Here is a 26042-nt window from a genome sequence, read left to right as displayed (position 1 = left end):
AAAAGCATCAATTCTTCTGTGCTCAGCCTTCTTCACAGTCCAACTCTCACATCCATACATGACCACTGGAAAAACCATAGCCTTGACTAGACAGACCTTAGTCAGCAAAGTAATGTCTCTGCTTTTGAATATACTATCTAGGTTGCTCATAACTTTTCTTCCAAGGAGTAAGCGTCTTTTAATTTCATGGCTGCAGTCACCATCTGCAGTGATTTTGGAGCCCCCCAAAATTAAGTCTGACACTGTTTCCACTGTTTCCCCATCTATTTGCCATGACGTGATGGGACCAGATGCCATGATCTTTGTTTTCTGAATGTTGAGCTTTAAGCCAACTTTTTCACTCTCCTCTTTCACTTTCATCAAGAGGCTTTTTAGCTCCTCTTCACTTTCTGCTATAAGGGTGGTGTCATCTGCATATCTGAGGTTATTGATATTTCTCCCGGCAATCTTGATTCCAGCTTGTGTTTCTTCCAGTCCAACGTTTCTCATGATGTACTCTCCTTAGGTAGGCTTATTTCTAGATATTTTATTCTTTTTGATGTAATGGTACATGGAATTGCTTCTTGAATTTCTCTTTCTGCTCTTTCATTGTTAGTATATAGAAATGCAACAGATTTCTGTGTATTAATTTTGTAACCTGCAACTTAACCAAATTCATTGATGAGTTCTAGTTGTTTTCTAGTAGCATCTTTAGGGTTTTCTATGTATAGTATCATGTCATCTGCAAACAGTGACAGTTTAACTTCTTTTCCAATCTGATTCTTTTTCTTCTCTGATTGCTGTGGTTAGAAGTTCCAAAACTATGTTGAATAAAAATGGTGAGAGTGATGCAGCTCAATACCAGAAAAATGAATCAACCCAATCAAAAAGTGGGCCGAAGAACTAAACAGAAATTTCTCCAAACAAGACATACAGATGGCTAATAAACACATGAAAAGATGCTCAACATTACCCATTATTAGAGAAATGCAAATCAAAACCACAATGAGGCATCATCTCATGCCAGTCAGAATGACTGCCACCAAAAAATCTACAAACAATAAATAATGGAGAGGGTGTGGAGAAAAAGGGAACCCTCTTACACTGTTGGTGGGAATGCAAGCTGGTATGGACTTCCCTGATAGCTCAGTTGGTAAAGAACCTACCTGCAATGCAGGAGACCCTGGGATGATTCCTGGGTCAGGAAGATCCGCCGGAGAAGGGATAGGCTCCCCACTCCAGTATTCTTGGGCTTCCCTTGTGGCTCAGCTGGTAAAGAATCTGCCTGTAATGTGGGAGACTTGGGTTTGATCCCTGGGTTGGGAAGATCCCCTGAAGAAGGGAAAGGTTACCCCTCCATTATTCTGGCCTGGAGAATTCCATGCACTGTACAGTCCATGGGGTCACAGAGTTGGACATGACTGAGTGACTTTCACTTTCACTTCACTTTTCACAGCCACTATGGAGAACAGTGTAGAGATTCCCTAAAAAAACTGGAACTAGAACTGCCATACAACCCAGCAATCCCACTGCTGGGCATACACATGAGGAAACCAGAATTGAAAGAAACACACATACCCCAATGTTCACTGCAGCACTGTTTACAATAGCTAAGACATGGAAGCAACCTAGATGTCCATCGGCAGACAAATGGATAAGGAAGTTGTGGTACATATACATAATGGAGCATTACTCAGCTATAAAAAAAGAATGCATTTGAGTCAGTTCCAGTGAGGTGGATGAAACTGTACCCATTATACAGAGTGAAGTAGGTCAGAAAGAGAAACATCAATACAGTATATTAACGCATATATATGGAATTTAGAAAGATGGTAATGATGATTCTATATGCAAGAAAGCAGAAAAGAGATGCAAAGAACAGACTTTTGGACTATGTGGGAGAAGGCGAGGGTGGGATACTTTGAGAGAACAGCACTAAGACATGTATATTACCATACGTAAAATAGATGACCAGTGCAAGTTAGATGCATGAAACAGGGTACTCAAAGCCAGTGCTCTGGGACGACCCAGAGGGATAGGGTGGGGAGGGGGGTTCAAGATCAAGGGGACACATGTGCACCCGTGGCTGATTCATGTTGATGTATGGCAAAAAAATCACAATATTGTAAAGTAATCATCCTCCAATTAAATAGTTAATTTTTTATAAAGTGGTGAGAGGGGACATCCATGTCTTGTCCTGATCTTAGGAATGCTTTCAGCTTCTCATCACTGAGTCTGATCCTGGCTGTAGGTTTGTCATATATGGCCTTCTTAATGTTGAGGTATGTACCCTCTATGCCCACTTTATGGAGTGTATTTTTTTATCATAAATGGGTGCTGAACTTTGTCAAAAGCCTTTTCTGCATCTATTGAGATGACCATATGGTTTTTATTCTTCAATTTGATGATTTGCAGATGTTGAAAAATCCTTGCATCCCTGGGATGAATCCTACTTATCATGGTGTATGATCTTTTAATGTATTGTTGGATATGGACTGCTAGTATTTTGTTGAGAATTTCTACATCTGTGTTCATCAGTGATACTGGCCTGTAATTTTCTTTTATTTTGGTATCTTTGGTTTTGCTAACAGGGTAATGGTGGCTTCATAAAATGAGTTGGGAAGTTTTCCTTCCTCTGAGACTTTTTGGAACAGTTCAGAAGCATAGGTGTTAACTCTTCTCTAAATTCACCTGTGAAGCTGTCAGGTCCTGGATTTTTGTTTGTTGGGAGGTTTTTAATCACAGTGTCAATTTTAGGGCCGGTGATTGGTCTGTTCAGATTTTCTATTTCTTCCTGGTTCAGTCTAGGGAGACTACCTTTCTAAGAATTTGTCCATTTCTTCCAGGTTGTCCATTTTGTTGGCATACAGTTGTTCATAGGAATCTCTTACGATTCTTGGTATTTCTGTGGAGTCAATTGTAACTTCTCCTTTTTCATTTCTAATTTTACTGATTTGAGTCCTCTTCCTATTTTTCTTGATGAGTCTGGCTAAAGGTTTATCAATCTTGTTTATCTTTCCAAAGAACCAGCTTTTAGTTTAATTGAATTTTGCAATTGTTTTTTGTTTTTCTATTTCATTTACTTCTGCTCTCATCTTTATGATTTCCTTCCTTTTACTAACTTTAGGTTTTGCTTGTTCTTCTTTCTCTAGTTGTTTTAGGCGAAAAGTTAGGTTGTTTATTTGAGATTTTTCTTGTTTGAGGTAAGACTGCATTGCCATAAACTTCCCTCTTACAACTGCTTTGCTGCCTCCCTTCAGTTTTGGACCACTGTCCTTTCATTTTCACTTGTCTCCCCGCCTTTTTTAAAAAAATTTCCTCTTTGATTTCTTCAGTGATCCAGTGGTTGTTTAGTAGCATATTGTTTATCCACCACCTCTTTGTGTTTCTTAGAGGTTTTTTTTTTTTTTTCTTGTAGTTTATTTCTAATCTCATAGCATTGTGATCAGAAAAGATGCTTGATATGATTTTGATTTTCTTAAATTTACCAAGGCTCACATTATAGCCCAACATGAGCTCAATCCTGGAGAATGTTCTGCACCCACTTGGGAAAAATGTGTAACCTGCTGCTTTTGGATAGAATGCTCTATAAATATCAATTAAGCCCAGCTTGTGAAAAGCATCACTTTAAGGCCTGTGTTTCCTTACTGATATTCTGTTTGATTGATGTGTCCATTGATGAAAGTGAGGTATTGAAGTCCCCCACTATTATTGTGTTACTGTCAATTCCTCCCTGTATGCGTTAGTATTCACCTTACATATTGAGGTGCTCCTATGTTGGGTGTCAGTTGAGAAATTGGCTGATAACTTTATGGGGTTTTCCTTGGATGTTATTTGTCTTTTTTCGCTTGTTGCTTTTCATAATTTATCTTTGTCTTTGATTTTTGTCAGTTTGATTATCATGTGCCTTGGTGTGTTTGTTCCTTCTTGGGTTTTTATTCTGTCTTGGACTCTCTGTTCTTCCTGGACATGGTTGACTCCAAAGTACTGGAGTTTCAGTTTTAGCATCAGTCCTTCCAATGAATATTCAGGACTGATTTCCTTTAGGATTGACTGGTTTGATCTCCTTGCTCTTCAAGGAACTCTCAGAGTCTTCACAAGTTGCACAGTTTGAAAGCATCAATTCTTTGATGCTCAGCCTTCTTTATGGTCTAATTCTCACATCTGTACATGACCACTGGAAAAACCACAGCTTTGCCTATATAGACCTTTGTCGGCAAAGTGATGTCTCTGCTTTTTAATACAGTGTTTAGGTCTGTCGTAGCTTTTCTTCCAGAGCAAGCATCTTAATTTCATGACTGCAGTCACGGTTCACAGCAATTCTGGAGGCCAAGAAAATAAACTCTGTCATTGTTTCCCCTTCTACTTGCCATAAAGTGATGGGACCAGATGCCATGATGTTAGTTTTTTGCATCTTGAGTTTTAAGCTAGTTTTTTTTTTTTTTTTTTTTTTTTTTAAGCCACTGTCCTCTTTCATCTTCATCGAGAGGCTCTTTAGTTCCTCTTCACTTTCTGCCATGAGGGTGGTGTCATCTGTATATCTGAGGTTCTTGATATTTCTCCCGGCAATCTTGATTCTAGCTTCTGCTCCATCCACCCTGGTATTTCACATGATGTACTCTACACATAAGTTAAATAAACAGGGTGACAATATATAGCCTTGGTGCACTCCTTTCCCAATTTTGAACCAGTCCATTGTTCCATGTTTGGTTTCATGTGCTGCTTTTGTTTTGCATACAGGATTCTCAGGAGGCAGGTAAAGTAGTGTGGTATTCCTATCTCTTTAAGAATTTTCCACAGTCTGTTGTGATCCACACAGTCAAAGGCTTTAACATAGTCAATGAAGCAGAAGTAGATGTTTATCTGGAATTCTCTTGCTTTTTCTATGATCCAGCGGATGTTGGCAATTTGATCTCTGCTTCCTCTGCCTTTTCTATATCTAGCTGTATATCTGGAAGTTCTCAGTTCATGTACTGTTGAAGCCTAGCTTGAAGGTTTTTGGGCATTATCTTACTAGCATGTGAAATGAGTGCAGCTGTGGTAGTCTGAATATTCTTTGGGATTGAAATGAAAACAGACCTTTTCCAGTACTGTGGCCACTGCTGAGTTTTCCAAATAGCTGGCATATTGAGTGCAGCACTTTAACAGCATTGTCTTTCAGGATTTTAAATAGCTCTGCTGGAATTCCTTCACCTTCACTAACTTTGTTCACAGTAATGCTTCCTAAGGCCCACTTAGCTTCACACTCTAGGGTGTCCAGCTCTAGGTGAGTAACCACACCATTGTGGTTATCTCAATGACCTTAATTTGGTCATTAAGACCTTTTTCTGTACAGTTCTTCTGTGTATTCCTGCCAGCTCTTCTTAATCTCTTCTGCTTCAGTTAGGTCGTTACTGTTTCTGTTCTTTATTGTGCCCATCTTTGCATGAAATGTTCCCTTGGTATCACTAATCTTTTCGAAGAGATCTCTAGTCTTTTCCATTCTATTGCTTTCCTCTATTTCTTTGCATTGTTCACTTAACGCTCTTTTATCTCTCCCTGCTATTTTTTGGAACTCTGCATTCAGATGGGTACATCTTTTCCTGTTTCCTTTGCCTTTTGCTCCTCTTCTTTTCTCAGCTATTTATAAGGCCTCCTCAGACAACCATTTTGCCTTGTTGCATTTCTTTTTCTTGGGGATGGTTTTGGTTACCACCTCCTGAACAATGTTATGAACCTCCATAGTTCTTCAGACACTCTGTTTAAGTTCCAATGTGTAATTTGTTCTAATTAAAGAGTGACAGAAAGGGTTTTATTTGAATGCCAAATATAACCAATTTGGTAAGGATTTTGAAGACATGTGGGATATTATTAATTCCTGAACTGTACCCTTATCCCAGGTGGGCTAGATAGGAAAGTATGATAAATAAAGACTTAACATGTATTTGTCTGTCAAATCCTAGGACAGTTCACAAAAAGAAGGGTCCTGAAAAAAATGCCCAGGTCTATTCACATACTAAAAATATCCCACACTACACATTTAAAGTAAGCTCCCTGATTTAAAATTTACATACCTTGAGTTTAATTAGAATTAATCAATTCCTCACAGCTTGATCACTCCTGAGTGAACTGAAGAATGGTTTTTAATACTGCACACCTGCATTCCAACCCCTGCACTGGACCCATGATACCTTTTCTGGTGCAGACATCCTAAGATGTTCTCTCTTAGGATATCTGTACCACCTTCTCTCTCTGTGTCACTCTAAAGTGCAACAACTTTATAGCACAAAAGGTGCTATAGCTCTGTTATAAATGATGTACTGTTATAGTTCAAGACGAGGGAAAGAAATGAAGTGGACCATTTCAGCTTGGGTTTAATGCATCTTCCACTGTTTCCTCCCATGTCTTCCTGTCATATCCCTGTTTTTCAATCAATCTGAATGCCACACAGGGCTGCGGATATACCCTATGCTTCACGGCCTCCCTGCCTTTGTTCACATTTTCCCCTTAACTTAGAATATACTTCTTCCATCTCTGCCTGTGAAAATGCAGTTTATCCTGGTTTTTCTTATATCATAGTGTCCTCCACAGAAAAGATCTCTCAGCTCTCCTTATACTGTCCCCTACAGCACTTTTATTTGCAACTTTAGAACAGAATGTAACAGATTTTGCTTTACATTACAGTCAGTATGCTTGTCTCTTCTTTGGTAGGTTATGAGAAACTTGAAGACAGGAACTATATGTGGCTTCTCTTTGTGAGTCTATGCTTAGCACCCACTGGTTACTCAATGAATATTCATTATATTTAATATATAGAGCCTAAGAGTTAAAAGGGGAAACTGCAAGATAAAATTCACTTATGAAACTTCATACATCAGTCTTTGGACACTGTGGTCAGCAAGCAGATCTGAGGACAGAATATTATTAACCACACATGTTAGAATGACAAAACATGGGGCAATCTCACCAAAACAAAACAAAAAAACTGGCACAGTCTTTCTAGGAAACAGCTATGATGTCACTTAGTGCTTTTAGCATTCTCTCTTAAGCCTCACAGTTCAAAACCACCTTACATGACAGAACGTTACTTCACAACATTCAGGAGCTATGACACCTTACTTGAAATGGTGCTTCATCAAGTTCTTACAGATTGTCTTAGATATAGGGCAGTCCTATTTCTGGATCAGCTGCTGTCATCCATCTGCTCCCGCACAGTCAATTCTACTGAGCACAACCACTGAAAACACTATTTCAATGCCAGCAGAAGCCCAGCGTGAAGATGGAACTGTGTAGCTGCTGCCTTGCTGTTTTGTTCCCAGGAGGGCTGACGGTGGTGGTCAAGTGCCACCAAGGATACCTGCACCCAAGTACCAGCAGGAGCTGTAGGTGTTCCAAAGCCCTCCAGGGTCCTGAGAGGCAGGGGAAGGGGTCAGCATACGGTTTTGGTTTATTGTTGTCACTGTGATCTTTGAACCAGAAGAAAATACAGCAAAATTCTGTATATCCTCTGCTGCTGCTGGTGCTAAGTCGCTTCAGTCGTGTCCGACTCTGTGCAACCCCATAGATGGCCCAAATTATTAGTCTTTCATGGTGGAAGAACATAATTAGTGTATACTTAAAACTAGCTATTACCAACTGTCGATGGAGATGTTGTTTAGTCACTAAGTTGTGTACGACTCTTTGTGACCCCATGGACTATAGCCCACCAGGCTCCTCTGTCCATGAGATTTCCCAGGCAAGAATACGGGAGTGGGTTGCCATTTCCTTCTCCAGGGCATCTTCCTGAACTAGGGATCGAACCCATGTCTTCTGCATTGGCAAGTGGATGATCTACCACTGAGACACCAGGGAAGCCCATTGATGGAGTGGGCACCTAGGATTCTTTCCTTAACAAGTAATTGGAGAGTAGAGCACTGTATGAGAGAAGGGAAAATAGATGGCCCAGAGGGTAACAAGGGTGGTGGATTTGAATGGGGTGAAAAAAGTCTTTGATCTAACAATAAAAATTCATTATTGTTAAATATTATTATTACTCCTGCAGGGGGTGATAACAGTCTTGCCAAAGAACAGTATTATTATTTGCATGACTGAATTACAAGTTGTCAGTACTGATCTCACTTAGTCCTTAGAGCTGGAAAAATTTCAGGTTCACATAAGTGAAAAGTTGATATCAAGGCACTCAGGTATTTATTTTCACTTAGTAGGTTAACCTAGGCTATACCTATAACATAGATGATAAAACCATTCCCTTGAGAATTAATTTTGGCCCTCCTGCAGAATTTCCCTTCTCTAGAAACTCACCATTGTAATAGAAATAAATATAACAACACATTTGAATACAGAGTTCCAAATAATAGCAAGGAGAGATAAGAAAGCCTTTCTTCAGTGATCAATGCAAAAAAATAGAGGAAAACAATAGAATGGGAAAGACTAGAGATCTCTTCAAGAAAATTATATATTCCAAGGGAACTTTTCATGCAAAGATGAGCACAATAAAGGACAGAAATGGTATGGACCTAACAGAAGAAGAAGATATTAAGAAGAGGTGGCAAGAATACACAGAAGAACTATACAAAAAAGATCTTCATGATCCAGATAGTCACGATGGTGTGACCACTCACCTAGAGCCAGACGTCCTCAATATGAAGTCAAGTGGACCTTAGAAAGCATCAGTACGAACAAAGCGAGTGGAGGTGATGGAATTCCAGTAGAGCTATTTCAAATCCTAAAAGATGATTCTGTGAAAGTGCTGGACTCAATATGCTAGCAAATTTGGAAAACCCAGCAGTGGCCACGGGACTGGAAAAGGTCCGTTTTCATTCCAATCCCAAAGAAAGGCAATGCCAAAGAATGCTCAAACTACCACACAATTGCACTCATCTCACACACTAGTAAAGTAATGCTCAAAATTCTCCAAGCCAGGTTTCAGCAATACGTGAACTGTGAACTTCCAGATGTTCAAGCTGGATTTAGAAAAGGCAGAGGAACCAGAGATCAAGTTGCCAACATCCCTGGATCATCAAAAAGGCAAGAGAGTTCCAGAAAAACATCTGCTTTACTGACTATGCCAAAGCCTTTGACTGTGTGGATCACAACAAACTACGGAAAATTCTGAAAGAGATGGGAATACCAGACCACCTGACCTGCCTCCTGAGAAACCTATATGTAGGTCAAAAAGCGACAGTTAGAACTGGACATGGAACAACAGACTGGTTCCATTCAGGAAAGGAGTATGTCAAGGCTGCATATTGTCACCCTGCTTATTTAACTTCTATGCAGAGTACATCATGAGAAATGCTGGACTGGATGAAGCACAAGCTGGAATCAAGATTGCCAGGAGAAATATCAATAACCTCAGATATGCAGATGACACGACCCTTATGGCAGAAAGTGAAGAAGAAGAGCCTCTTGATGAAAGTGAAAGAGGAGAGTGAAAAAGTTGGCTTAAAACTCAACAGTAAGAAAACGAAGATCATGGCATCTGGTCCCATCACTTCATGGCAAATAGATGGGGAAACAGCGGCTGACTTTACTTTGGGGGGCTCCAAAATCACTGCAGATGGTGACCGCAGCCTTGAAATTAAAAGATTCTTGCTCCTTAGAAGAAAAGTTATGACCAACCTAGACAGCATATTACAAAGCAAAAACATTACTTTGCCAACAAAGGTCTGTCTAGTTAAGGCTATGGCTTTTCCAGTAGTCATGTATGGATGTGAGAGTTGGACTAGAAAGAAAACTGAGCACTGAAGAATTGATGCTTTTGAACTGTGGTGTTGGAGAAAACTCTTGAGAATCCCTTGGACAGCAAAGAGATCCAACCAGTCCATCCTAAAGGAAATCAGTCCTGAATATTCATTGGAAGGACTGAGATTTAAGCTGAAACTCTAATACTTTGGCCACCTGATGTGAAGAACTGACCCATTTGAAAAGACCTGGATGCTGGGAAAGACTGAGGGTGGGAGGAAAAGGGGATGAAAGAGGATGAGATGGCTGGATGACATCACTGACTCAATGGACATGAGTTTGAGTAAACTCCGGGAGTTGGTGATGGACAGGGAGGCCTGGTGTGCTGCAGTCCATGGGGTCACAAAGAGCTGGACATGACTGAGCGACTGAACTGAACTGATAAAAACACATAAGCATGTAACAATGCCTCCTCTGAAAACAAAGGTGCCTGATGGAAAATCATACCAAACTGTATACCTAATTTTTAATAATTGTAAATAATGAAGTCAATCTTCAGAAAATAAACAACTAATAAAAACGCATATTTCTACACCACCAAGGAAAGGTACTGGTGGAGTAAATGGTAAAGAATCTGCCTGCAGTGTGGAAGACCTGGGTTTGATCCCTGGGTTCGGAAGATTCCCCTGGAGGAGGGCATGGCAACCCACTGCAGTATTCTTGACTGGAGAATCCCCACGGACAGAGGAGCCTGGCAGGCTACAGTTCATGGGGTTGCAAAGAGTTGGAAACAACTGTGTGACTAAACACAGCAAGGAAAGGTAACATGTGAAGTTGAAAAAGAAAATCTACTAACCTCAGATGCTGCTATTTCGGTGAAGGTATTCAATGCCTGCTCCACATTAGATTTCTGTTTGGTGGCCATTAGGCAATAGTTTTCCATTATGCGAAGCTGTACTTGACCCTGAACAGTCTGAGGTTTTAGTTCTTTAAGGAGCTTTTCTGCTGTTCTCACTGCTAACTGCACAGACTCTTGCTTCTCAGTTGAATTACTGTATACAATTAAAAATGGATTTGTTAATATCTATTGCTCATGAAACAAAATTCATTGAGATTAGAATGAGCTTGAGGGTACACTGGTTTCTACTTTTCTCACCAATTTAAAACTAATCCTGTTGAAGAATGTCACTTATTCTTTTCTAATATAAATTAAAACACAGTTTTAAAAAACAAAATTAACATAGATTCAATCAAACATCATTAGACATTTATTCACTTTAAATTGAAAATAAAAACTGGGTACTATCCACTGTGGTAAGTGTATTCATTTCACTAATACAAAACTGAATTCAGGATAAGTAGAATCATCCAATTATCAAACAGCATATTTGCTCAGAAAATGAAAAAAAAAAGACTATAAAATATTGCATATCAACTGTACTTCAATTTAAAAAAATTAATTTTTAAAAAGGAGGGAGCAGAAAGTAATTATGTTAAAGTTCTGACTGTGTGCCAAGCACTGTATTACTTCATTCAATCAATGTTGAATTCATTTTATATATGAGAAAACCAAGGCTCCAACAGAGAAAGTATTAATAATTTTCCAAAGGTCACATATCTACATTAAACCTAGGATGTGAATCTAAGTTTGCCAGACATATAAAGTATACTTAATTTTCCTCTCCCTGTTGCCTATTAGACTTTTAAGAAAAGAAATTCTGTATTTGTCAAAAGGTTGTACATTTTAAGTGCAATAACAATTTGTGCAATAGCAATTTTCTTATATACTAACCCACGCCTGAATATAATGTATTAGTAAATCAATTAATGAAAGGAAATTAAATTCTCAAAGCCTAATAATCCCTGAAGCCACTGATTTTCTCAGGCTTTTACCTTCTCTAAAACATTTTACACTGTTGGTAACCTTCTCCCAACCTCCTCTTCTTTGTTTTTTGTTAGGATTACAGTTTTCCTTTTCTTTCCACCAAAGTCTTCGTCCTTTCCTTACCTCTCTTCCTCCTTCAATCCTCTTGAGTGTCAGTACACCCCAAATTTAATTCTTAGACTTCCGTTACTGCATTCTACTTGAAAACAGGTCATTCATGGGGTCTTAACTACCCACTCAGCACTGGTCCCCCAAATTTGTATCTCCAGCTGTGACTTCCCTTTTGAGTTCTATATTCTGAGTTTGGTGTGTTCAGCCCATGGCTGAAGATTTCCATGCGGACAGCCTTTAGTTGCATAGCAACAGTAGGATACTTTAACCTTTCTAAAACAAACAAACAAAAACAAAAATGCCTCTCCCTTCCTGTAAATCCTTCAGTGGGCCTCTGTAATCCAAGCCTTCAAAATTGTCACTGACACATCTCAGCAACTGGGTCCTGTCTTCTCCCACTCCTCTATGCAGCTTCCCCTGACTGCTATGATTTCTATGAAATCCTCCAATTCTTAACATCAATTTAACCCATTTCTGTTTTGTTGGAGATTGAATGGTTACAGATACTGTCTTGCCTACCAGGTCAATCGCATGTTCCTGGAGGCAGAAACTGTCTCTTCTAATCCCTTTACATCATTATGCTCCCCTCCCTGCCTTCCCCGATTCTGAGGAAAGGACAAGCAACAAACGCACACTGACAGAAATATAACCACAGACCAGTGGTGCACAAGGCTAGCAGCAGGTGCGCTGAGGCCAGGTCGGATTCAACCTAAAGCCTGCCTCCACCGTACTCTAACTCCATCACACTGGACAGGTTAACTTGGAGCTTTTTCACAATGTTGTAATAGGGATTAAATATTAATAAGACAGTACATTAATAAGTATAGAGCACAGGGTTTGGCAGATAGCTATCATGTTGGGAAGTTACTGTTATGTGGACAATTTTTTCCTAAGTAATCAAACTCTACAATTCATCCCATTTTTCACAGAACATCTATTCTGATTTAGGAAACTTTCTATAAGCATTTCATACTTGTTTCAGAGAAGAGTTATTCCAGCTGATTTATTCACTAAACTTTCATTAGTGCTATCCTGGAATTTAGTTCTCCTTTATAAAATACCCTTGCTTATTTGCCCCTAAGAAGTGTTTTGTTTCGTTTTTTTTAAGTTATCTTGTCAACTACTACTCACCCCTGATCTGCATCCAGATTTTCAAATACTTCACCTCCAACAGTTTCATTATCTGGATTCAAACAGATTTCTATCATATTATAAAGGGCATTTTGGCCCCAGTCACTGTCTTTCCGAGCTTTATTAAAATGTCGAAGGGCATCATTTGGTTCTCCAGTATACCTTGTTATATGTTTAAAAAAAAAAAGAATTACTTATCTCAATCACTACAAAGTTTAAATCATTTATAATTTATTTAGCAAATAAAACTATCACTTTAAAATGCAGAAAATGTAATTCAATGAGGAAAAAAACCATTATATAGAGTTTATTTGCTAATAGATTTACCAAAGATATAATCCTTTACAGTACTGAAATCCTGGCTCCAGTTTTGCTCTGGAGTTACATTTCTCAGCCATTAAGAAAAATCGTGGAACATCTTCAAGTTTTCCACATCTTCTTAAGAAATCAATTAAACGAGATAACGTCATATAATTATCTAGAAACAAAGAACATTTCAGTTATGGACAACATTTTACAGCTTTTGTTTTGATGGTGGAAATCTTACTTTATTAAAGTATAGTTTGCTTCAAATGAAGTGCAATTTAAATATAAACAAAAGAATTGCCTTAGGGGTTATAAGTCCCTAAAGAGACTGTATGGACAGTGGATGATTTCTCAAACAATAAAGGTGGGGTTGGTCTGGTCACAGTGAGAGAATGTTCATTATAGGCAAATCTATAAAATGCATATTCGTTGTGACTTACTTTTCAGTCATTATTCCTGGGATCAAAACCTTCTAGAAAGAAACAGCCTCTGCACAATCTAAACTCTTACAAGTACAATTCAGGAGTATCAATTTGATTGCACAGGACAAGTCTGTCTCTGAGATATGCTTTCTGACTTCTGCTTCTGAGGTGGTGCTAGTGGTAAAGAACCTGCCTGTCAATGCAGGAGAAGTAGAGATGTGGGTTCGATCCCTGGGTCAGGAAGATACCCTGGAGAAGGGCATCGCAACCCACTTCAGTAGTCTTGGCTAGAGAATCCCATGGACAGTGGAGCCTGGTTAGGTTATAATCCATAGGGTTGCATAGAGTTGGACACGAATGAAGCGACTTAACAGGCAGGCAGCTAGGAAGCAGATGAGAACATCTTGATGATAACGTTTAGGGTGGGCAATTAGGAATTTTACTTCAGACATGCCTTAATGTGTATATGTACCTGAAACACTAGATACCCACTTGCCATATTACAACCTTAACATATTAATCCCAGTATTTTAATCCTATTTTATCTTCTTCTAAGGAAAAAGAGTTAGTTATTTAGTCTTGGGTATAATTTTCTGGCAGGCTCTGTCAGAAATTAAATCTATTCAGTCCTTTCTAATCACTAAAATACTAAATTTTGAGAGTCATTTTAATACCTGTTTTTTAAGATTATAAAAATAATGCATGGACAATTCAGAAAATTTGGAAAACTATAGAAAAGTATAAGGGAGAAAAATAATCCTTCATATTCCCACCAACTAGAGATTATCACATTTTGGTACATTTCCTATGTTTATGAGTGGAAATCAATTTATAAATATTTAAATGCAAACAAATATGTTGCTTACATATATAAAAGTTAAGAGTCACGTTTGGGACTCTGATTTTGACTCAACATTGTATAGTAAACATTTCCCAATTGTCATAACATGGTCTTCAAAAACATTTTAGTCACTGCATTCTTGTCTATCACACTGATGCTCACACTTCATTTCTGTATAGTTATGTTTTTTAGGTACTGGATCTTATAAGTATAAGTGCACAGGATGCACGGTAGGGGATTTATAAAATTCCTTATTTATATAAGCTATTCTGATCACTTTGATGGGGCTTCCCTGATAGCTCAGTTGGTGAAGAATCCACCTGCAATGCAAGAGACCCTAGTTTGATTCCTGGGTCGGGGAGTTCCGCTAAAGAAGGGATAGGCTACCCTATCCAGTGTTCTTGGGCTTCCCTTGTGGCCCAGCTGGTAAAGAATCTGCCCGCAATGTGGGAGACCTGGGTTCGATCCCTGGGTTGGGAAGATCCCCTGGAGAAGGGCAAGGCTACTCACTCCAGTATTCTAGCCTAGAGAATTCCATGGATTATACCAATGGAGTTACGGAATTCCTAGAATTAAAGCACACACATACAAATAAAAACTTTTAAAAGCAATTTATCCTGATTCTGTTTTCTAAGGAAAGAGAACATGCCATATAATCCAGTGCTTCCACTTCTGGGTATATACCCCCAAAAACTGAAAGCAGCGACCTAATGAAATATTTGTACACCAGTGTTCACAGCAGCCAAAAGGTGGAAACAACCCATGGATAAATAAAACATGGTATATATATGTAAAGGCATATTATTTCAACTTAAAAAGGAAGGAAATTCTGATGTGCCACACACAATATAGATAACCCTTAAAAACACTGAATTAAGTGAAATAAGCCAATAAAAAAAAAGAACAAGTACTGTATGATTCCATTTATAAAAGGCATCTAGAGGAATCAAATTCATAGAGGCAAAAAGTAGATGGTGAATGTCAGGGCCTGCAGGAAATGGGGAGTTAGGGTATAGAATTTCAGTTTGAAGTGAAGAAAAAGTTCTCAAGATGGATCATGGTGATGGTTACACAAAAATGTCAAAGTACTTAATGCCACTGAACCACACACTGAAGAATGGCTAAAACGGCAAATTTTATGTTATGTATGTTTTAACAAATACAAAAAAATCATGAGAAAACAGCCCTCTGTGGGCTTTGCATCTACTCTTTTATACGATGTCAAAACAATCCAGGTTACAATATAACCATTTGCCTTTTAAAAAGTTTTGCTGACACATAGTTGATTGGTATGTGAATTTGTTCTGTACAGAAAGTGATTCAGTTATACAAATATACACTTTTATTAATATTCTTTTCCATTATGGTTAATCACAGGATACTGAATATACAGTTTTGTGCTATACAGTAGACCCTTGTTGTTTATCCATTCCAAATGTAATAGCTTACATCTGTTAACCCCAACCTCCCACTACATCCTTCCCTGGACTCTCTTCCCCATGGCAACCACAGCCCTTCTCTACCTCCATAGTCTGTTTTGTAGATAGGTTCATTTGTCATATTTTAGATTTCACATGTAAGTGGTATCATATGCTATTTGTCTTTCTCTTTCTGACTTGCTTCACCTATTATGATAATCCCTAATCATGTTGCTGCAAATGGCATGATTTCATTCTGTTTTCATGGCTGAGTAATATTCCACTGCATATATGTACTACTACTTCTTTATCCATTCCTCTGTTGATGGATGCTTAGGTTGTTTCCACGTCTTGGCTATTGTGAATAGTGCTGCTGTGAACAGAAGGGTGCACGTTTAGATTATACAGTGTGTCTGGATAGATACACAGGAGTGGGACTGCTGAATCAAACGGTATTTCTACTTTTAGTCTTCTCAGGAACTTCCATTATTGTTTTCCACAGTGGCTGTACCTACTTACATTCCCACCAACCACAATGTAGGAGGGTCCCTTTTTCTCTATATCTTCTCTGGCATTTGTTACTTGTAGAGTTTTTAATAATAGCTATTCTGACCGGTGTATGGTGGTATTTCATTGCAGCTTGATTTGCAATTCTCTAATTAGCTATGTTGAGTATCTTTTCATGTGCCTATTGTCCCTTTATATTTCTTTGGAGAAATGTCAAATTAGGTCTTCTGCCCATTTTAAAGTGGGTTTGTTTTTTTTTTAGCTGTTGAGTTGTATGAGCTGTTTGTATAGTTTGCAAACTAAGCCCTTGTTGGCTGCATCGTTTGTAAACATTTTCTCCCATTCTTTGAATCTTTTCATTTTGTTTATGATTTCCTTTGCTGTGCAGAAGCTTTCCTCTTTAAAGAACTAGCTCTTGGTTTTATTGATATTTTCTATTGCTTTAAATCTCTATTTATTTCCTATTTGATCTTTATTATTTCCTTTCTTCTGCTGACTTTAGGTTTTATTAGTTCTTCTTTTTCTAATTCTTTTAAGTGGCAAATTAGGTTGTTCAAGATTTTTCTTGTTACTGTGAGGAAGGCCTGCACTGCTATAAACTTCCCAAAGCTGAGCGCCAAAGAACTGTTGCTTTTGAACTGTGGTGTTGGAGAAGACTCTTGAGAGTCCCTGGGACTGCAAGGAGATCTAACCAGTCCATCCTAAAGGAGATCAGTCCTGGGTGTTCTTAGGAAGGAATGATGCTGAAGCTGAAACTCCAATACTTTGGCCACCTCATTTGTAGAGTTGGAAAAGACCCCGATGCTGGGAGGGATTGGGGACAGCAGGAGAAGGGGACGACAGAGGATGAGATGGCTGGATGGCATCACCGACTCGATGGATATGAGTTTGGGTGAACTCTGGGAGTTGGTGATGGACAGTGAGGCCTGCGTGCTGCGATTCATGGGGTCGCAAAGAGTGGGACACGACTGAGCGACTGAAGAATTGCTTTTGCTACATCTCATAGATTTTTGTATGGCTGTGTTTTCACTGTCATTTGCCCCAAGGTATTTGTAATTTCCTCTTTGTTTTACTGTTTATTCATTAGTTTTTTTTAGTAGTATGTTCTTTAGTTTCCATGGAATAATTTTTTCTCATTTCTTTTTCTGTTGTTGATTTCTAGTTTCATGCCACTGTGGTCAGAAAAGATGCTTAGGATTATTTCTATACTTACAAAATTCACTGAGGCCCATTTGTGCCCTCTGAAGGAGATCAACCCTGGGATTTCCTTGGAAGGAATGATGCTAAAGCTGAAACTCCAGTACTTTGGCCACCTCATGCGAAGAGTTGACTCATTGGAAGAGACTTTGATGCTGGGAGGGATTGGGGGCAGGAGGAGAGGGGGATAACCGAGGATGAGATGGCTGGATGGCATCACTGACCTGATGGATGCAAGTCTGAGTGAACTCTGGGAGTTGGTGATGGACAGGGAGGCCTGGCATGCTTCGATTCATGGGGTCGCAAAGAGTCGGACATGACTGAGCGACTGAACTGAACTGAACTGATGTGGTCAATCCTAGAGAACGTTCCAGGTGCATGTAAAGAATGTGTACTCTGGTGTTTTTTTGGGGGAATGGGGGATTTAATGACCTGAACATATCAATTAAGTCTTAACTGTACTATTGTATCACTTGGGATCTCTGTTGCCTTATTCATTTCCTGTCTAGAAGATCTGTCCACTGATTTAAGTGAGGTGTAAAAGTCTCCTGTTGTATTCCTGTCGATTTATCCTTTTATGTCTGTTAGTATTGTCTTAGACATTTGGGTGCTCCTATATTAAGTGCATATATGTTGCTGCTGCTGCTGTTCAGTCACTAAGTGGTGTGTGACTCTCTGCTACCCCATGGACGGCGGCATGCCAGGCTCTTCTGTCCTCCACGATCTCCCAGTTTGCTCAAACTCATGTCCATTGAGTTGGTGATGCTATTTAACCATCTCATCCTCTGCCACCCCCTTCTCCTTTTGCCTTCAATCTTTCCCAGCATCAGGGTCTTTTCCAATGAGTGGGCTCTTCACATCAAGTGGCCAAAGGATTGGAGCTTCAGGATCTGTCCTTCCAATGAATATTCAGGGTTGACTTCCTTTCGGATTGACTGGTTTGATCTCCATGCTGTCCAAGGGACTCTCAAGAGTCTTCTCCAGCACCACAGTTAAAAAGGATCAATTCTTTGGCGCTCAGCCTTCTTTATGGTCCACCCCTCACATTCGTACATGACTACTGGCAAAACAATAACTTTGACTATACAGCCCTTTGTCAGCAAAGTGATGTCTTTTCCTTTTAATGCACTGTCTGGGCTTGTCATGGCTTTTGTTCCAAGGAGGAAGTGTCTTTTAACTTTATGGCTGCAGTCCCTGTCTGCAGTGATTTTGGAGTCCAAGAAAAGAAAATCTGTCGCTGCTTCCACCTTTTCTGCTTCTATTTGTCATGAAATGATGGGACTGGATGCCATGATCTTAGTTTTTTGAATGCTGAGTTTTAAGCCTTGTTTTTTTTTCACTCTCCTCTTCCACCCTCATCAAGAAGCTCCTTAGTTCCGCCTCACATTCTGCCATTAGGGTGTCACCATGTGCATATCTGAGGTTGTTGATATTCTCCCAGCATTCTTGACTCCAACTTGTGATTCATCTTGCCCACCATTTCACATATGTAGTGTGCATAGAAGTTAAATAAGCAGAGTGACAATGTACAGCCTTGACATACTCCTTTCCACCAATTTTGAACCAGTTCACTGTTACATGTCCAGTTCTGTTGCTTCTTAACCCACATACAGGTTTCTCAGGAGGCAGGTAAGGTGATCAGGTATTCCCCTCTCTTTAAGAATTTTCCAGTTTGTTGTGATTCACACAGTCAAAGGTTTTAGCATAGTCAATGAGTCAGACGTTTTTCTGGAAATCTTGCTTTCTCCATGATCCAGTGAATGTTGGTGCTCTGATCTCTGGTTCCTCTGCCTTTTCTAAATCCAACTTGTACATCTGGAAATTCTCGGCTCACATACTGCTAAAGCCTAGCTTGAAGGATTTTGAGCAAAATCTTGCTAGCATGTGAAATTAGTGCAATTGCACGGTAGTTTGAACATTCTTTGGCATTACCCTTCTTTGGGAGTGGAATGAAAACTGTCATTTTCCAGTCCTGTGACCACTGCTGAATTTTCCAAATTTGCTGATCTGTTGAGGGCAGCACTTTAACAGCATCATCTTTGGGGATTTGAAATAGCTCAGCTGGAATTCCATCACTTCCACTAGCTTTGGTCATAGTAATGCTTCCTAAGGCCCACTTGGCTTCACACTCTAGGATGTCTGGCTCTAGGTGTGAGTGACCACACCATTATGGTTATTTGGTCCATCAAGACCTTCCTTGAATAGTTCTGTGCATTCTTGCCACCTCTTCTTAATCACTTCTATTTCTGTCAGGTCCTTACTGCTTCTGTCCTTTTTCATTCTCATCTTTGCATGAAATATTCCCAAGATATTTCCAGTTTTCTTGAAGAGATCTCTAGTCTTTCCTGTTCTATTGTTTTCCACTATTTCTTTGCAATGTTTACTTGAGAAGGCCTTATCTCTCCCTGCTATTCTCCAGAACTCTGAATTCAGTTGGATGTATCTTTCTCTTTCTTCTTTGCCTTTTGCTTCTCTTCTCTCCTCAGCGATTTGAAAAGCCTCCTTAGACAACCATTTTGCCTTGTTGCATTTCTTTTTCTTTGGGATGGTTTTGGTCACTGCCTCCTCCTCAGTGTTATGAACCTTTGTCCACAGCTCTTCAGGTATTCTATCTACCAGATCTACTCCCTTGAATCTATTTGTAACTTTCACTGTGTAATCATAAAGAATTTGATTTAGGTCATACCTGCATGGTCTGATGGTTTTCCCTACTGTCTTCAATTTCAACCTAAATTTCACAATGAGGAGCTAACAATCTGAGCCACAGTCAACTCCAGGTCTTATTTTTGCTGACTGTATAGAACTTCTCCATCTTTGGCTACAAAGAATATAATCAATCTGATTTCAGTATTGACCATGTGGTGATGTCCACGTGTAGAGGCATCTTTTGGTTTGTTGGAAAACAGCATTTGCTATGACCAGTGTGTTCTCTTGACAAAACTGTTAGCCTTTGTCCTGCTCCATTTCATACTCCAAGGCCAAACTTGCCAGTTGTCCAGTTCTCTCTTGATTTCTACTTTGCATTCCAATCCCCTATGCATATATGTAGACAAGTGTAAAATCTTGTATTGCTTCTTTTGTCGTTATACAGTGTCCTCCTCTAACTTTCTTTAGGAACTCTGCTCAATATCCCCTAATAACCTAAATGGGAAAAGAATTTGAAAAAAGAGTAAATATATGTATAACTGAATCAGTGAATTTCTCCTTTTAAAGTCTATTTTGTCTGACATGAGCAATACTACCCCTGATTTCTTCTCATTTCCAGGAAATATGTTTTCCATCACTTCACTTTCAATCTTTGTGTGTCCTTTGACCTAAAGTGGGTCTCTTGTAGGCAGCATATTGTAGACTCGGGTTTTTCTTCTTCCTTAATCCACTTTGCTACTCTCTCTCTTTTGATTGGAGCACTTAGTCCATTGACATTTAAGGCAATTATTGACAGATAACTCACTGCTGCCATTTTAACCTTACTTTCCCATTGATTTTATATTTCTGCTTTATCCCTTTTTCTGTTTGTTTTCTTTTGTGGTTTGATGATTTTCTCTTGTATTATACTTATGTTCTCTTCTTCTTGGTTTCTGTGAATCTTCTGTTATGTTTTTGATTTGTGGTTATCCTGTTTTTCAAGTATGTTAATCACATCCTATACCTACTTGCCTTAGACTGGTAGTCATACAGGCTCAAACACATTTGAAGATATAAAAAAAAAAGATCTACTTTTTCTTACTCTCTTCATACACATTTTATAATTTTGATGTCCTCTTTTACATTTTTTACTGTTCATTGTGGTTATCATTAGTTTCACTGAAATTTAAAAAAAAATTTTTTTTAAAGCCATGTCCTGGCTTATTAGGATGATTTGCTTTCTAATTGTGATTTTCTCTTTCCTATATATTCTTTCTTCTTTCCAGTTCAGAGAAGAACTCTTGATATTTCCTCTAGGATTTAGTAATGCTGTTTGAGTTTCTGCTTGTCTAAGAAATTCTTTTTTGTAGATGAAAATAAAGCTATTCTTTTTTGAAAAATGTTTATTTTATACTGGAGTATAGTCAGGTATACAGTGAAGTGACTCAGTTATACATATGCACGTATTCATTCTTTTTCACATTCTTTTCCTGGTTAGGCTATTAGATAATATTGAGCAGAGTTCCCCGTACTACACTGTCAGTCCATCTCAGTTATCTATTTTAAGTATAGTGAAAGCGAAGTCGCTCAGTCGTGTCCAACTCTTTGTGACCCCATGGACACCAGGCTCCTCTGTCCATGGGATTTTCTAGGCAAGAGTACTGGAGTGGGTTGCCATTTCCTTCTATATTTTAAGTATAGTAGTGTGTATATATCAATCCTAAACTCCCAACTTATCTTTTCTCCTTGACCTTTCCCCTTTGGTAACCATAAGTTTGATTTCTGTGAGTCTGTTCCTGTTTCGTAAATAAGTTCATTTGTATATTTAGATTCAGCACGTGATATATGATATTTGTCTTTGTCTGACTTACTTCACTTAGTAGGATAGTCTCCAGGTCCATCCATGTTGCTGCAAATGGCATCATTTCACTCTTTAATGTCTGAGTCATATTCCACTGTACAATGTACTACATCTTCTCTATCCATTCATCTATCAGTGAAGGTCTCGGTTGTTTCCAGGTTTTCCCTATTGTAGACAGTGTTACAGTGTATCCTTTCAAACCAGGACTTTGTCTGGATATATGCCCAGGAGTGGGATTACTGTCTCGTATATACGGTAGCTCCACTTTTAGCTTTTAAGAACCCTCCATACTGTTCTCCATAGTGGCTGTACCAATGCACGCTGCCATCAGCAGGGTAGTAAGGTTTCCTTTCCTCCACATTCTCTCCAGTGTTTACTGTTTGTAGACTTTTTGATGATGGCCATTCTGAGTGGTGTCAGGTGATATCTTACTATAATTTTGATTTGCATTTCTCTGATAATTAGCAGTATTGAGCATCTTTTCCTGTGTCTCTTGGTCATCTGTGTGTCTTCTTTGTAGAAATGTCAATCTAGGCCTTCTGCCTATTTTTTGATTGGGGGGTTTATTTTTTTAGTATTGTACTACATGAGGTCTTTATAGACTTTGGAGATTAATCTCATCAGTCTCATCATTTGCAAATATTTTCTCCCATTTTGTGGGTTATCTTTTTGTTATGGTTTCCTTTGCTATGCAAAAAGCTTTAGAGTTTACATAGAGTTTACCCATTTTTATTTGTTTTTATTTCCATGACTCTGGGAGATGGATCCAAAAAGATACTGTTGCAATTTATGTCAAAAATTTATGTTTTTCTCTAAGAGTTTTTATAGTATCAGGTGGTCTTACATTTAGGTCTTTAATACATTTTATTTTTCAGCCAGTCTATACATTCTGGTTGGAGCATTTAATACATTCACATTTAAGATAATTATTAATATGTATGTTCTTGGTGCCATTTTGTTAATTGCTTTGAATTTGTTTTTGTAGGTGTTTTTCCTTCCCTCCCCTTTTTTCTCTTGTGACCTGATGACTAACTTCAGTGTTTGGATTTCTTTTTCTGTGTCTATTAGAGATTTTCAATTTGCAGTTACCATGAGGCTCTGATATAGCAGTCTGTATATAAACAAGATTGCTTTTAAGTTGCTGATCTTTTAATTTCAAGTGCATTTTCAATATCCTGCATTTGTACTCTCCTCACAACTGCTGGTTTTGATATCATATTAGTGTGTGAATGATTACCTACCTCTGTGCTTCTTGCAGGACCTGGGTGTCTGTTTCTTTCTTTAGGTTTTGGGACGTTTTTAGCCATAATTTCTTTATATGTGGTGTTGAGTTCTTTTTCTCTTTCTTCCCCTCTGGAATCCCTATTATGCATAGATTGGCATGGTAAATTATCCAAAGGTCTCGTATATTGCTTTCATTTTTTTTTTTTTTTCCATTGACCTTCTGTCCTGATTGGGTGTTTTTCATTATTCTATCTTCCAGGTTACTTATTCATTCTGCATTATTTATTCCGTTATTCATTGTCTTTAGCTCAGTTTTTCTCTTGGTAAATGAGTTTTCTAATTTTCCTTGGTTCTTTTTCTTTTCTTTTTTTTACATTTTCTAGTTTCTTTCTAAGTACTCTGCATTAATGTTGACAGCCTTTCTTAACTCCTTCAGTATTTTCATTATCTTCTTTTTGAGATTGGTGTCTATTCACTGAAGAGGTCTGTTTCATTGCCTGTTCTTTCAGGGGAGTTCTTTTAGTCTTTTAACTGGGAGTGGTTCCTCTGCTTCATTTTACTTTTATTTCTCTTACTCTGAGTTTAGGAGAAACAGTTACATACTGTGGTCTTGGAGGCCTGTTTATATGTGGGAGCATCCCTATGTAGCTCATGTGGGATTAATATTTTTGGTGTGAGGGCTGTTTATTGTATGGATGCTTGTTGCCTCTTTCCTTAGTGTGGGCTAGTCATTATCCCCTTGAAGAGGGTATCCAGATGCAGCTGCTGGTGCCCAGTCATGGGGGTTCTCAGCAGTGGTGGCGGTTCATACACGACCCTAGAACATGCAATGGGAACAGAGGCAGCTCATGAATGCACAGGGAATTCAGAAGGATGAAGTCACTGGCTGGAGACCTGTCCTGAAGCACAGAGGAGGGCAATGGTGGTAGCTCACAACCACCTCTGAAGCCCTAGGGGCAGTGGTGGCTTACAACTGCTCCTGGAGCTCATGCAGGCTGCATCTTGACATCTGAGAGCTCACGAAGGAGAGAAGGCTGTAATAGCGAGTTCCATCCCTCCCCTTGCACACTACCCACATAGTGATGCCCAGTCTCTAAAGCAGACCAGGCTTCTTCTGCCTACATCCTCAGGTGCAGCTGCAGATTCTAGCATCTTGAGGTTTCTGCATAGCCCACCCCACGTTACTCCCTGGATCTGATCTCTGAAGCCTGAGCTTCTCTACCAAGCCCCCACCCACACTGGCAGACATGTGTTTCAGCGTGGTGAGTGCAGAGTGGTGGCACTGACTGTCTGTGCAGGTCTCTCTCTGCTCTAGGTGGGGCAAAAACAGTTGCTGCATGCTCCAAAGCTCCCCCTCTGTTCCAGCTGGTCTCCCCGTGAGGAGACTTCCCAGGGTGCAGGACCCTTTCCTCTTTCACAGTTCCCTCCTAGGAGGACAGGCTCCATCCCTAATTCCTTTCTCACTTTTTTGCTTTTCTTTTTTATTCTGTTCTACCAGGTTATGTGGAGATTTTCTTTCCTTTCAGAGGTCTGAGGTCTTCTGCTAGCATTCAGTAGATATTCTATGACAGTCATTCCACATGTAGATATATTTTTGATGTATTTGTGGGAGGAGCTAAACTTCATGTCCTAATACTCTGCCATCTTGACCACACCCGCCCCCCCCACACTTGCCTTTCTTAAACTATAATGTTTGGTTTCAAAATTTTATTGCCTCTGCCTTTGGCATCATTAAAAAGAGGATATAATAAGAATCCGGTTTCAGAAAGAAGATTTGGGTATTTGTAGTGTCCGTAGACTATGAAACTCAGCTTCCCTGGTGGCTTAGACGGTAAAGCATCTGCCTACAATGCAGGAGACCCGGGTTTGATTGCTGGGTCAGGAAAATCCCCTGGAGAAGGAAATGATAACCCACTCCAGTACTCTTGCTTGGAAAATACTATGGATGGAGGAGCCTGGTAGGCTACAGTCTATGGGGTCACAAAGAGTTGGACACGACTGAGCCACTTCACTTTCTATCTTTCTTTGACTATGCAAATTCAAGCAAATTACTCAAATTCTCTGAGTCTGGGATCACTCACTTTCTTAAAATAAGATTATAATATTGACCTTGAGAGTGCCATGGAAATCAAGTAAAATAAAAGCATTAAAGAGCTTAAAACTACAAACATCAATAGTAATATATAAAATGCCAAATATTGTAATAAAAACTAGGACTACTCTATAAAAAAGTCATAGAATCTAAAAGCTATATTGGATTAGACAAGAAGTAAATTTGGGTTGAAATTCTTGGCCCCCAGTTTTTTACATGATTTTGCTAATGTGTGTGATGTATGATATTGCTGATATAATCTAAAGTCAACTTTAGGCCAGTTTCTTGAATAATTATCACCTTAAAATATTACTGAAATGCAGTTATTATTAGTTGAAGTTATAATTACCACTGATAGGTTAGACTGCATTAACTTGCCTTTTGGTTAACCATGAAATTTGACAGAGGACAAATCTGTACACTTAAGAAATCTGTCAAAAGATGAAATATATTATATTCTGAAAAGTTAGTTCATGATTATTTATGACTAGTGAGGACTTACTAAAAAAAGACAAAAACACAGTCTGATGTAATGAGGAATGAAGTGCTATGGAATTTCAGTGCATTTCTTAACATTGCCTGGGGGGGGGGCGGGCGGGAAAGGTTTCACATTGGACAGACCCTCCAGCAGCCTGAAGGACATGAGGGAGATCTTGTTATTCAAAGTGCAGACAGCATGTGCAAAGACATGACTGATAATAGAATGGAGAGTGCTGTATACTGAATTAGAGGAAGTGGGATACGAAATACAGATGGAAGGGTAACCCTGGCATATATCAT

The 26042-nt window shown here is 39.0% G+C and overlaps 1 protein-coding gene across 1 annotated transcript in view; it reads right to left on the bottom strand.

The window, feature by feature from the left end:
- Positions 1-26042, bottom strand: part of TTC21B (tetratricopeptide repeat domain 21B) — a 94183-nt gene that overhangs the window by 13554 nt on the left and 54587 nt on the right. The window contains exons 23-25 of the mRNA XM_068968770.1: positions 13097-13247; positions 12770-12931; positions 10499-10694 (exon numbers count right to left, since the gene is read on the bottom strand). Coding sequence (XP_068824871.1) covers positions 10499-10694; positions 12770-12931; positions 13097-13247 — 509 coding nt within the window. The remainder of the gene's footprint in view (positions 1-10498; positions 10695-12769; positions 12932-13096; positions 13248-26042) is intronic.

Source organism: Capricornis sumatraensis, chromosome 3 (assembly GCF_032405125.1).
Source record: "Capricornis sumatraensis isolate serow.1 chromosome 3, serow.2, whole genome shotgun sequence".
Classification (NCBI taxonomy): domain Eukaryota; kingdom Metazoa; phylum Chordata; class Mammalia; order Artiodactyla; family Bovidae; genus Capricornis; species Capricornis sumatraensis.
Note: the sequence above shows the minus strand (reverse complement) of the source record. Positions and strands in the feature narration are given on the sequence as shown.